This window comes from Aythya ferina, assembly GCF_964211825.1.
Source record: "Aythya ferina genome assembly, chromosome: 1".
Classification (NCBI taxonomy): Eukaryota; Metazoa; Chordata; class Aves; order Anseriformes; family Anatidae; genus Aythya; species Aythya ferina.
In genome coordinates, this window is record NC_140296.1 from 76,456,571 (window position 1) to 76,470,414 (window position 13,844).

Here is a 13,844-nt window from a genome sequence, read left to right on the forward strand (position 1 = left end):
GAGCCTGTATTTAAAATAAAGGTGGAATTTAATTTCGCCTGCTCTTGACGACCCATGCACCGAGGGGTTTTCAGTGTTTGGGGCCCATAACACATTGGGAAGTGCACAGTCTCAGTAGGCTCTGCTCACTTTGATCGAACATTCCCAAATATCGGCAGGATCAAAGCTCGTGTTTTTAAGGCAAGGTTGGAGTAAGTGGAATTTTCCCTCATGTGTAACTGGGTGCAGGAAAAAAAAATGTTTCAAGAAAAGAAAGCTTGAGCGTGTGTTTGAATGCTTTTTGTAATTCCGCTTGAGATTGTGAAGAATTAAGATGTTATTGCTGGTTTGAATGCGGAGTGTCTCCAAAGGCACTGCAGTATTGTTTCTAAGCTATACTTTATTAAAAAAAAATAGTATTAATCTCAGTAGTAGCAGTCTCTAGTAACAAAAGAAGACTGTCAGTTAACAGAAATAATTCTTTCACAATGATAACTAAGAGTTTCTGCCATTCCCATAGAAGTTTGCATTTCTGCATTAAAAAAATGTATTGAGGGGGAGGCCAGTTGTTCGCTGCTTATGAATCAGACTTAGAGATACCCAAAGGAGAATTATATTCCTCTCCTCCCCACCGCATTTTCTGTAATCTTTTTTGTTTGGGATGTTTATCCATGGGGAAGAAGGAAATCAAAAAGAGCGTTAATGAAATTGAGTATGGTCTTTCAAAGCTCAGCCAAATTTCTAATGAATAGATTTCTCTGGGTCAAAGCCAAGGTCTGTGCATCATTTTGGACGGGTAAAAGCATTGCAGTTGTATGTCTGATTGCTCCACTGGCATCTCTGGGAGGGAAGAAACCTTAAATGTATGAGTGGGGATCATCTGGTTATTTATGGCATGGTAGCAGTGTGTATAAAGATATGATCTGACACATATGTCAAAGTAATTCCTGTTGACTGACTTCAGGGAAAATGCATTGTAAATCCAGCTCCTCAGTGTGTTTGGGATTCTGCTACAAAGGTAGCTGCTGTGGAGGTTTTTCCGTGGCTGTCAAACTATTTATTTTGCAGTCAGGCTGATTTTCTCTGGTTTTAATTCATTTAAGAAAAGTCTTCTTTAGAAAAACAAACAAAAAACGACATCCTTCCTTTCCCTTCCCTTTCCTAAAGCAACTCTCTGTATGTGGGAAATGCAATGTCAATGGCTTGAATTAGCAGGATGCATCCAGAAACAGCATTTGTAGGTTCTTGATTTTTTTAAATAAAGTTCATTTTACCACAAAGTACGTCATTGCTGAAACTGAATTTTTGTAAGAGGTTTCAACTTTACCAACTTTCCTACCACCAAATATTGAAACCGCTATTTTTAAAATACTTTTAAAAATGTTATGTTGGGTGCTTTTTAAACCCACTGCTATCAAAGTTTCTTTATCTGTTGTTATCATCACTGCAGCAGTGATACGGATGTATTCTGTGTAGCTGGGGATGAAAATGACGTTAACTGCTGCTCTGCATGCTTTTTGTTCTTCATCGTATGGCGATGACTATGCAAAAAGAGGCGCAGCGAATTATCAATTATTCAGGAACAAGGATGTTTATCTGGAAGAAGTGGTATTTAAAAGCCACCGCTTTTTATGGAGCTTATTGTTTTGGAAAGAAGTGCTCTCCTCTCTGAATATTCCTGATGTAGAGTCTCAGGTGCTGCAGGCTGACCGCCCCGTGCTGGGCATGGAGCGGAGGCCGTGGCTGGGTGCTGAGCCAGCTCTCCAGCCCTCCCATGGTGCTTCCTCTGCTGGCTCTTCACGCCTGTGAGCGTACCATGTTCACCACGTGCAGATGTCTTTCTGTCCTGTCTGTGAGCTAAGGCAATGCCACCTTGGTATCTAACCCCCCCGCAGCCACAGGTGCCTCCTGACTGCGTGGCAGGGAAACATCAGCCCCTGTTACAGACAGGGAATCGAGGGGCAAAGACACCAAACAATTTTCCAGGGCGATGCATGACATCTGTGAGAGAGCTGGATGCTGGGTGCAGCTGGTGGTGTCTTCCCCAGAATCCTAACAGCAGGGTTCCCAAAGCAGAGGAGATTTTCCCAGCTGAGCCTGTGAGATTTTCGGTATTTTCTTTCTTCGTGTTCTCCGTGGAATGCAATCTATGATGATAAAGACTAGATTTGTCGAGGAAGGTGTCTCCCAATTTAGTAAGGTGTGGTTCCTTATGGCAAAACAGCATCTGAACAATTGATGAAATTAGCAGCACAGGAGAATAAAAGGCTTAACAGGGTTCAAAAGACCTCAATTTCCATAAATATGCAGAGACATCTGTTACAGGCAGGAGTGACCCGCTGGTTGAAATGATCAGCCGGGGAAACTTGTAGTTGATCAGCGTTGCCCTCAGTAGCAGGTGCTTCTTTAGGCAGCAGGAACTGCTGAAGAGGTTTTCGATGAACAAAGCCCTTTCTGCTTGCCAAGAAGAGACATACGGGAAATTGAAACAAACAGCACACGCCTACGGTGTTTCATTTATAATTCGCAGCCAGCGTGTGGCATGCGCTTCTATGTCCAGATCTTTACATTGTTCGGTATAGGTATGGTGTGCCTGACAGAGTGGCAAGGGTTATGTCTGAGAAGTACTTACAGCTTTGGAAAGCAAACTTCTTAAATCAGATTTCCAAACAGAAATGAATCATCAAGATTTAATGGAAAATGTTCAAAACAAATTTATTTATTATCAGCGTACGTGCCCAAAATAGCAATGTAAAACTGTCATCCTAAAGGTTATGATTACTTAAGTGAATAATTCTTGCTCGCCCATAATCAGCAGAGACATTATAACGTTATAACTTTATATAATGCCAGGATATTTGTATTCCTTGTTGGCACAAGGTATATTGCATTCTCTCTCTCCTCCCTCCCACTCTCTCTCTCATGTGCACACCCCTGTAATAAAATTTGTAATTTCATCTTAAAATTAGATTTTTTTTTTCTATGTTATGGGAACTTTATTTATGTCCTCTGCATAACTTGTTTTTGTAAGGAAAGAATCTGTCTGTTAAATGGGTGAGCTACTGGATGGAAAACTAGATGTCAAATTTGGGGCTGCAAAGAGGTTATGATTTGGTATGTTATATGTGACTGCAATTGCCAGCAGTTCTGAAACAGCGATACTCTTACAGTAAACCAGGAGCGTCCAGAGAGTCTGTAGTAAAGCCATAGAAGTAAAAGAGTTAACATTTGCAAAGGCTTTCAAGACTTAAAATGCTCCCTGAGATTCTTGTATATATTAAATACTCCTCTTTAATTATAATAAAAGGTATAGTACAGCTCGAGTACTTGACTCACGGTATTTAATGGTTGCCTCACATGGGGATATACCAGCTCTAATAATGAGACCGTAAAATACCTTAACAAATCCCACCTCTATTTTGCTAACAACTTTATTAATAAATCAAGATAAAACAAAACCTGTTCTTTTCTTTCCCTTTGAACAGAGCGTGGATCACACTTCTCGTAAACCTCATCATATTGAGGTTGGGCTAAGATGAGCATAACCAGTGACGAAGTGAATTTCTTGGTGTATCGCTATCTCCAGGAATCAGGTGAATTTCCTGTCTTTCATCACAACTCCAGGTCATAGATGAAATGGGGAAACTGGCTTATTGCACGGTGTTGCTTTAGGAATGTTGTGTTGAGTGTTCAAGACTGATAAACCCAGACTAAATATTTCTTGCACAAACCCATGCTTCGTTGAAATCATGATCCTGAACATAAGAAAAGTGCAAACATACGCAGGTACAAAGCAAACATTGCAGTTAGGCAAAACAAGAAAGTAAATAACATTGTGTTAACAAATGTTTGTAGAGTTATATCATCAGAGCCAAAGTCATTCTTGGCAGCACAGGCACAAAGCACATTGATTTTGTATCTTTTTTTCTTAGCTTCTTGAAATAGTCCTGTCAGATATTTATTAATAAAGGGTGATTGTATACATTAATTTTATATTGGTCAGATGTTGAGCTCAGAATTGGAAAATTGGGTGCAAATGTCTGACGTTTTATAATTTCATTACGATAATTACATATGTAAAATGACCTGTGCAGGTGATATCTCTTGTCAGCGTAGCTGTGTCTTAGTATCACTTCCACCTCTGTCTGTCTTCATCTCAAAAAAAAATAAACAAAAAACCAAGAATGCCTTTAGAAAGCCTTTCCTTTTGGAAGGAACGCTTCATCTTTCCTTCAAAAAAAATGGAAAATTAAACTTAAATGTAGGGTCAATTTTGTTTTCATAGTGTTGATTCTACTCTTTGTATCTCTATTCACAAATGGAGAATGTTCTGTTAAAGCAGAGGTGATTGGGAATGTGAGAAACACTGACAAAGCATTTATAGGCAGAACTCCAGTTTACCTAGGACTGGCCCTGTGCTCTGGGTTGGTTGAAGTCTTGACTGAAAACATCTGGTGTTTCATATGCTGAAAAAAAAAAAAAAAAAGTTTGTGAAAAATATGAAAAATACGTGTCTTCACATCAGAAGACATGAAGCCAGCTTTGGAATAAGCCCCCCGGCCTTGGGAGATGTCTTGGATTGAGGACCAAAATCCCAGTATATTTTGATTGGATTTTTTTTTTCTGATGGGGGGAAAAAAAAAAAAAGCAGCCTTTCTTATCCCTCTTGGTAGATTGGTAGTATATGGATCAGTGTTGCGTAATGATTCATAAAGAGGCTTTACAAAGCCACTCAAGAATGGTGGTATCAGGCAAATTTCAGGCAAATGTTCTTTTTGGTGATGCCTCTCCCACAAGCAAACAGTAACTTCTGCCATTTTAGGGAGAATTTCACACAAATCTTCAGTTTAATTGCAATCTGTACTGCTCTTAACTTCTTATGTAAAGGGCCAAATGTTTTTCTTACTGAATACACTCAAACTAAGGGCATTCACAAAAACATTGCATTTCCGCTGTTCTTTTTTTTTTGCGTGTGTGTGTGTCTAACCCATATAAGAGAGTAGAAATTGAGGTTAAATACTTGAAGGAATATTCGAATGTGGTTCAAACCGAGCATATTAAAATCTAGATGTTAGGCATTGCTTTAACAGATATACCTGACAGTTTGGAAGTAATTCCATTCAGCAAATAAGAGCTATAAGCAATGATGAATCCTCTAATCTATTTAAAGAGCTTCTCACGTTCTGTTTAAATCTTCTTTCATACCCTCTTGTTTTTTCCATGGAGATTTTTGTATCTTTATTTTCAGATAAAGTAGGGTAACAAGACAGAAATTGTTATATAGTATCTTGCCTTTCTACCTGCTAATACAAATGCCATAGGATGAGGCAGCAGATGAAAGATGGTCTGAATCAATAGCTTACAAAATAAGGAGTGATAAATTTAGAGGGCTAGTGATTAAATACAATTTAAGTTGAAACTCCTACAGTTCAAAGAGTTTGCCAAAAATAAGGTTATTGGATTAATTATGGTAACATTAGCTGAACTCTCAAAAATTGTATTAAGCATAGCCATAAAGTTAGCTTACAAGACCATACAAATGTTCAGTTTTCCTTCTTAGTTATCTGTTCTTTAATCTCATCCTGTAAAAATTCCTGTCTCTCTCCTAAAATGTACGCAAATAGTGGGAGGAAGAGAGAAATGACAAAAGGAAATATATGTGGGAGGAAAACTGTGTAAAAACCAAACTATACCTATAATATTTCAAGTGTTTTGCAGCTGCAAGGCACAGAAGCATTTGAGATTATTTGAAACGTTATCACAGCAAAGATACTGATTGGTACTTTACACTTCATGATGAAAATACTTGCTGGTCATTCCTATAGAAATTCAGCTCTTCTGAAATTGAAGTTAAAAGTGAAAGTCAATAATTATATTTCCCTTCTTAATTCTCTGTCAGACTAGAAAACTTGCACAGGAGAGTACTAATAGAGTTGACCCGTCTAAACCATTATTATTGCTTTTTAACAAATTTTGGCATACCAAGGGGAGTTCCAGTGAAGGACAAAAACAAATGTTGTGCCAGAATTTTTAAAGGTAAACAAGATGATCCAGATAGCTAAAGGCTAAACAAAATTGCTGAAAGTTGAAACTAGATATCTATAACAAAAAAAATAAGATATGACAACATACCTAATACCAACCAGCAAGTTTTTGTGGGTAATAGATCTTGTCAAACAAACTAAAGACTGCTGTTTCCAAGATCACAAATTACAACGACAAAGATAACTGTGCTGACAGTATTATACTTAGACTGCTTTACGACATTTACTTAGCCTTGTTGACACACTGTCATTAAAAGCAAAACAAAACTGTGTAAAATCTGTGTAATCCATTGTTATCAAGTGGATTAAAAACTGGCTAACAGAAACATCTTATAAGGCGATGGGAGATGAGGAATATTCATCTCAAAGATTGCTTCTAGTGGGAACTCAGAGGAGTCTGTTCTTGCCATGATGCTTCTCAATAGCTTTATCAGTGACCTGGAAGGAAATATGAAATGATTCTTGAATACATTTGCAGATGGAATGAAATGGTGAATAGTGGCACTGTGTGAGTTATAGTGACTGATCCTGGGGTTTAACAGAGAAAATTACAACCAGGGAGACTGTGTGCTTTGAGTCCTCTGCTGCTGGAGAAGCAGGGCTGGAGAAGGGCTGGTCTAGTGGCAGTGGATTTAAATCTCTTCAGTACAAGACAGGACTTGGACAAGTTCAGGCTCTAACTGCTTAGCTGTATTAAAATAAATGCATAGATAAATAAATACATGTATTGTCATATAGGTGCCTATCTCAGGGCGTATATGTGCCCAGAAAAAGAAGCAGTGCATCAGACATAATTTTCTTGTAGGCTCTCTGGGTTGATGGAATAAAAATTCTACCACTGAGACGGCAAAGTGTTTTTACTTCCGCAGTAGGGCCGTGCATGTCCCCTTTTTGAGCTAAAAAGAAGCTGAGTATTTGGTTTCAGTTTCAGATTGTTAATTCTTATCCAAAAGCCAAGTCCTGCAATGTTCAGTTCGGTCCTTTTTGAATGTGTGCTTTTTGGCACACAATTTGAAATGGCCAAGTTCTTCAGAGTGCTGAGTGCTTCTGAGCTTTGTTCATGTCAGGAGTCAGACTTCTAAAAGTCAGGTTGTGGTTATTTGTAGGAGTTTTGATTCAGAGACCACTTCTAAGGGAAAATGTTGGCCTCAGTTATTAAAAGCAGGCTTGGATGATGTCTGCACTGTGAGTGTTCTACCGGTGTGGAAGTGCGAGCACACAAAGTACTGCTGTGGTGGACATAGTTATACCAACAGGCAGGTGTATTGACAGAAGTGAAACAAGCTGTACCAATGAAGGCGTAGTTCTGCCATCCAAATTATGTTGGTTCAGGTTTGCACCTCTTCAAACTCCTGAGAAGCATATTCTTGCCAGCAGCCATCTTCACTGCTGACATAGTCCTTCTGCTGGTTTTCTTCAGCATGAAGGATTGTGATTCTACAAAAACAGACCGAACTCAGAAGACAGAGAATTCCCATTCTGCTTTGTCTGCCCGAAACAGAAGCAGTTACTTGTCTTTTGGTATAAAGGGCAGAGCAGTACAACGGGAGTAACCAATGCACAGTAACAACCTTAAAGACAACTGAAGAGCAGGAGAATGGCAAAAACAAGTCACATCAAATCTTTCGTGTACCTTTAATCTACAATGTGCTGCCATCTGTTGTGAGTGACAAATCCTAACATAGATTCAAATGCTACAATAAATTACCTTCCCTATCCAGCCTAATATGCCAACTCGGTTATTAAAGCTTTTTCAAATTTAGTACTTTTGACGTATTGATTGACTGATTTAATTGTGTTCCTTTTGTAGCACTTACATGTATTTTGCAGTACAAAACCTTTATCTGAAAAACAGCTCCCCATCTGTCTGTGGCTTCCACTGCTCTCTCGTAGGACATCTATTGTAGTGTATGTCTGGCAACGCCTTGTTAGAGTTAAGGTTGCATAAGTTTCCATTTTCTCTCAAACTTTCACTGTTTGGTTTGAATTTTTCCATGTATGACATAGACTTGATAAACTATTCCACAGCGTACAATCAGTACCATGTCCAAGACAATAAAAACACTAGCTGGATGCTTGTGCTAAACACATCAGTGAAATTTGTAGCTGCTGACTTGGGACAATTTACCATTATACTTCAGAATTGTCATTTGTTTTCTTCCCAACCATATGAAATAAGGCAGCTAATAACATAGTTGTTTTCCTTCCGTAGATTCTGGATGACAGCACTGTACTGGTTTCATGTTTGACAGATTTTCCTTGTTTTCCTAGAAAATAAGATAGGCCCAAAGGGCACATACAATGTGAAGTGTTTCTGTGAATCACAGCACAAAATCCTTTTAGAGATAAGCACATGTAAACAAGGGCCTTTCCTGTTAGCCACATCCAGTGCATCTTACTCTCATTCTGCCTTTGGAAATCACAAGTGGCATGGATATTCTGAAGCTTTGGGGATTTCAGCATTGTGATATTGTCCACACAGATAGTAACAGTTGGAACTGCACTACATTACATTTTTTCCAGTGCCAGTTTTACAGTTCTTTGAAAAGGAACCAACAAAATCTGAAAGAAAACCGTGTATCATAGAATGGTTTGGGTTGGAAGGGACCTTAAAGACCACCCAGTTCCAACCCCCTGGCATGGGCAGGGACACCTCCCACCAGACCAGGTTGGTCAAAGACCCATCCAGCCTGGCCTCAAATACCTCCAGGGATGGGGCACCCACAGCTTCTCTGGGGAACCTGTTCCAGGGCCTCACCGCCCTCATAGGAAAAAATTTCCTCGTAACATCTAATCTAAATCTACCCTAGTACAGATTTTCTACCTTGTCCTATCACTGTCTGCTTATATAAAAAGTCACTTTCCATCCTCAATAAGCCCCTGTCATGGTTCCGCTCAAGTGGGCAGCCGAGCTCCACCACAGCCGCTCTCTCACTCCCCCTCCTCAAAGAGGAATGGGGAGAAAATATGTGAAAAGGGCTCAAAGGTTGAGATAAGGACAAGAAGATCACGCAGTAATTATTGTAACGGGCAAAACAGACTCGGCATAGGGAGATAGTAAGATTTATTGCTCATTACTAACCAGCTAGAGAAGTGAGAAACAAAGGAAAGAAACCAAAAGCACGTTCCCCCCCATCCACCCTCTTCCACCTCCTCTCCCCGAGCAGCGCAGGGAAACGGGGGAATGGGGGTTATGGTCAGTCTACAGCGCTTCTTCTCTGCAGTTCCTTCTCGGTCACTCTCGTCCCCTGTGCTGTGGGGTCCCACCCACGGGATGCAGTCCTTGATGAACTGATCCGGCGTGGGCTTCCCACAGGCAGCAGCTCTTCCAGAACTGCTCCAGATATGGGTCTGTACCACGGGGTCCATCCCTCAGGAGAAAACTGCTCCAACCTGGCTCCCCTACGGGCAGCAGCTCCTGCCAGGTCACCTGCTCCTGCGTGGTCTCCTCTCCACGGGCTACAGGTCCGGCCCGGAATCTGCTCCGGCAGGGGTCTTCCACAGGCGGCAGCCTCCATCAGTGCAGGGCCACCTGCTCCACCGTGGTCTCCTCCACGGGCTGCAGCGTGGAGCCCTGCTCCACCGTGGTACTCCATGGGCTGCAGGGGGACATCCTGCTTCACCATGGTCCTCACCACAGGCCGCAGGGGACTTCTGCTCCGGTGCCTGGAGCACCTCTCCCCCTCCTTCTGCACTGGCCTTGGTGCCTGCAAGGCTGTTCCTCACTCCTCTCACTCTCCCAGCTGTCGTGTGGCGCAGCGTTTTTTTCCCTGTCTTAAATATGCTCTCACAGAGGCGCAAAACAACACTGCTTATTGGCTCAGCTCTGGAAAACAGTGGGGCCTTTACCAAACATGGGGCATCTTCTAGATCCTTCTCACAGAAACTACCCCTATGGCCCCCTGCTACCAAAACCTTGCCACGTAAACCCACTATGCCCTGTTTAACTACCAAAAGGCCACAATGAGGTTTCCCCAGGGCCTTCTCTTCTCCTGGCTGAACAGCCCCAGCTCTCTCAGCCTTTCTTCACAGGCGAGGTGCTCCAGCCCTCTGATCATCTTTGTGCCCCTCCTCTGTACCTGCTCTAACAGGTCCATGTCCTTCTTGTGCTGGGGGCCCAGACCTGGATGCAGTACTCCAAATGGGGCCTCATGAGTAAACTAAATTAAAGCCAGCTTGATGTAACCCCATTTACAAGAATCCTCTGGGCCAGAGCCATCAGCCAGTTGTTTACCCATCTTATTATGCTTTTATCTAACTGCATTTTGGTCATTTTGTCCAGAAGGATGCTGTAAGAGACAGTATTGAAAGCTTTACTGAAATCCAGAAAATTACATCAGCTGGCTTCCTTCGGTCAACTAACTGGGTGATCTTGTTGTAGAAGGAAACTAAGTTTGCTAGACATGACCTTCTCTAGTGAACCCATGCTGACTCTGACCAATGACTGTTGTCCTTTAGGTGTTTTTCAGTAAGTCCCAGGATAATCTTTTCCATATTTTTGCCAGACTGAAGTGAGACTGATAGGCCTGTAATTGCCAGGATCTTTCTTGCCCTTCTTGAAAACTGGGACCACATTTGCCAACTTCCAGTCAACTGGGACCCCTCCAGATTCCCAAGACCACTGAAAAACAATTGAGAGAGGTCCCGCGGTGACATCAGCCAGCTGTCTGAGTACTCTGGGATGCATCCCATCAGGCCCCTTATCAGGCCCCTTATGGGGCCTGAAGATTAATATTAATATGTTCTTTTAAATTTGTGCCTTACGCAACGATCTTTACTCACGTAAGCCTATGTATTTTTTTCTCTGAAGTCAATGTTTTTTCCTGTGTGTGAAGTATGTTTACATTATTTTAAACAACTGTGTATAGCACAGAGTTCCTGAGTCACAGATGTGAAAAGCGCATGAAAATAATTCAGCTTAAGCATAGCATAAAATATTGGCATATATAGGTCAGCTAAATTTGCTTCAAAGCTGCTTCCTTTGCATAAGAAGGCTGCTGCTAGGTAGAAGGGGAAATGTTCAGTGCATGGGGTTTGCTTAAATTATTAAAATATACATCTTGAAGAATAATTCATTAGAAGAATGAGCTACTTGGTCAATAAAGGTTCATGGCCAGTATGATTGTTTAAAAAAAGCACAGTGTGCGCTGTTAATAGGGTCTGCAGATAATGATTTTTCTTTTTTTATTTTTTTCATTTCTAGTTTGGATTATTAGGATCGAAGGAGAGTTCAGGCTGCATGGCATCACAGGATGTCACAGAATGAGAGAACAGTTAATGTTGGAAGGGACCTTTGGAGATCATCTAGTCCAAGTTCCCTGCTCACGTCAGGGTCAGCTAGAGCAGGATTTCAGGGCTGTCTCCAGCTGGGTTTTGAGTATTTCCAAAGATGAAGGGTCCCAGTATTTGACCACCTTCATGTTTATTATGTTTAAATGGAATTTCATGTGTGCTTCCATTTGTGTGCTTTTCTTCTTTTCCTGTCACTGGGCAACACAGAAAGCTCCATCCTCTTTGCACCCTCTCAGGTATTTATGCACACACTTAAGATCCCCCTGACCTTCCCTGCTCTAGGATGAACAGGTCCAGCTGCCTCAGCCTTCCCTGATACGTGACGTGCTCCAGTTCACTGGTCACCATTGTGCCCTGTTGCTGTCTTCTCTCCAGCGTGTCCCTGTCTCTTGTGCTGAGGAGCCCAGAACTGGGGCTGGCACTCAGGTGTGTCTGAGCAGCACTGAGGAGAGGGCAGGGATCACATCTCCATCAGCCTGCTAGCTACACTCCTCGTAGCACAGCTCAGGATGCTGTTGGCTTTCTTTGTTGCAAGGGCACATTGCTGGTTCAGGTTGAGTTAGGCCAGCCTCCTGCTCAAGGGTGGGAAGATTCAAAGGTCTTTGAGAGCACCTGTAGATAGAGGTGCCATTAAACATGGTCGTCACTGGAAGGCTCTTGAAGATGTGTACATAGCTGTACGCTAATGGTAAGGATGGAGAGTTTTTGTTTGCTGAGAGAAAAACACATCATTGAAATGACATCCTGCCACCCAAAAATAAATACATGTTGGTCTAGTAACCATCCATGGCTGTATTATTTTTGTCTATATATGTATGGTCATTGACTCTTGGGTCACGTGTGCTGCCTGTGATGTACAAAATGCTGCCCGTGAGACAAAACTCAGCTGCATTGATGATATAAAGATGCATGTGTATTTGCTTAGCTTCTATTGCACAGGTACCCTTGTGCTAATGTAACTGGGCACTGGACAGGTATAACTGATTAAATTAAGGAATACACTTTTTTAGGAAATACATGAAAACTGTGTGTTTGAACCTGGCCTTGAAGTGTTTGTGCCTCAATTTTCGTGTTTGAAAATGAGGTTAATGCTAATTACGGTACCTCACAGCAGGTAGTAAGAGGTTATAGTCCTAAAATGTACTGAAATGCTCTGAAGATCGACTATTAAATGTGTGCTAATACAGTATTTGACAGTATTTTTCTATTACTTCAAGATACTACTTCTGAATTTATAGGCAAATTTATGTAGGTGAATATATATAAATAAAGTATGAACGAGATGCTAACTGTGTGTTACTATTCAGGAACTGATGTTAAGACTGAGGGCAGGGATTCTTTCACCTTTTCAGCTGTATGATGGCTAGGCTTTGGAGCAGTACAAAATCCATTTTTAATTCTCATGGTTTAGCACAGATCTGATTTGTGGGCATTCAGCCCTATTTATATGATGTGTTATCCTCTTTAGGGCCAGCCTACTCAATTAGAATAAAATTACTTAAGCTTATGATCCAAATCTCTGATCAACTGGAAGTTGGTTATAGAACCAACATTTGTGACCTTTCATGAATTACTGAGGTAAGTAAGAGCCACAGTGTTATTCTAGGAGTGGAATATGTATTATAGTGACTTTCTGGATAGCAGTTCTTGAGATATTTGAGAAAAGCAGTTTTGGTTTAAATAAAAGTGTTTCCTAAAAGTCACCCCAGAATTAACATTCCTATCTACTGAGGAACTGTCTGTTACTAGATGTTGCTTGAAATCTAACATAATATACATAACCTTCCCAGCATAATATGTAAAAAGGAATGTACTGTCAAAAGGGTATAGAGATTTTCATTAAACTGCTACTCTTTTTTAAAAAAAATCTCCTCTACTTTCTGTATTTCTTCTAAATTAAGGAGGAAATGACTGTATGATTCCAGAAACAGTGAGACTGATTCTGAATATGAAATGATATTTCATAGTTGGAGGATGGATGGCTGCTGAAGAGACATATCCATTTCTTGAATAAGAACTCTATTATTATGCATAGTTTCTCACTCTGCTAGTAATCATTTATTCTCTTTGCAAATACTAAGTAGAGTTTAAGAAAATGATGATCGGCATTAGAAGACAGCCAGCTTTACTGGGTTGCAGTTCCAAAAACATGTTTTTTTAAACTTATCAAAACTATAGATCTTGAGAACGGTGAAGCTATTAGGTTGAAGGTAAATATTTTTGCCAGCTTCCTTTAAAGAAAAGCAAATTGGTTGCTAAGCTGACAGCACCTCTGTATAGTGTGAAACAATGTGCAAATACAAACCCCATTGTGTGCTTTTCTCCACAAAACAACGAATACAAACTAGCAGTATTTGACAGTCAGCTTCCCAAAATCCAAATTCCACAATGGAGAGGAAAAAATATTTTTACAGTTACGGACCTTACTGTTTTTGTCATAATTTGTTCTGGTTATATTTTCAAAAGAACATAGTAAGCTGTACGAGGGCTATTTTTGTGTGTGTTTATATGCACAGACTTAAAAGTTAT

The 13,844-nt window shown here is 40.8% G+C and overlaps 1 protein-coding gene across 8 annotated transcripts in view; it reads left to right on the forward strand.

Annotated features, from left to right (window-relative positions):
• TBL1X (transducin beta like 1 X-linked) overlaps window positions 1-13,844 on the forward strand; it is a 199,329-nt gene that overhangs the window by 137,587 nt on the left and 47,898 nt on the right. For 5 of the 8 annotated variants that reach the window (XM_084506648.1, XM_084506647.1, XM_084506646.1 and 2 more), the window contains one exon: window positions 3,465-3,572. The exons of the other annotated variants lie outside the window; for them this stretch is intronic. In XM_084506648.1, coding sequence (XP_084362774.1) covers window positions 3,515-3,572 — 58 coding nt within the window. In that variant the 5' untranslated portion in view covers window positions 3,465-3,514. The remainder of the gene's footprint in view (window positions 1-3,464; window positions 3,573-13,844) is intronic. 8 annotated transcript variants of the gene reach the window in all.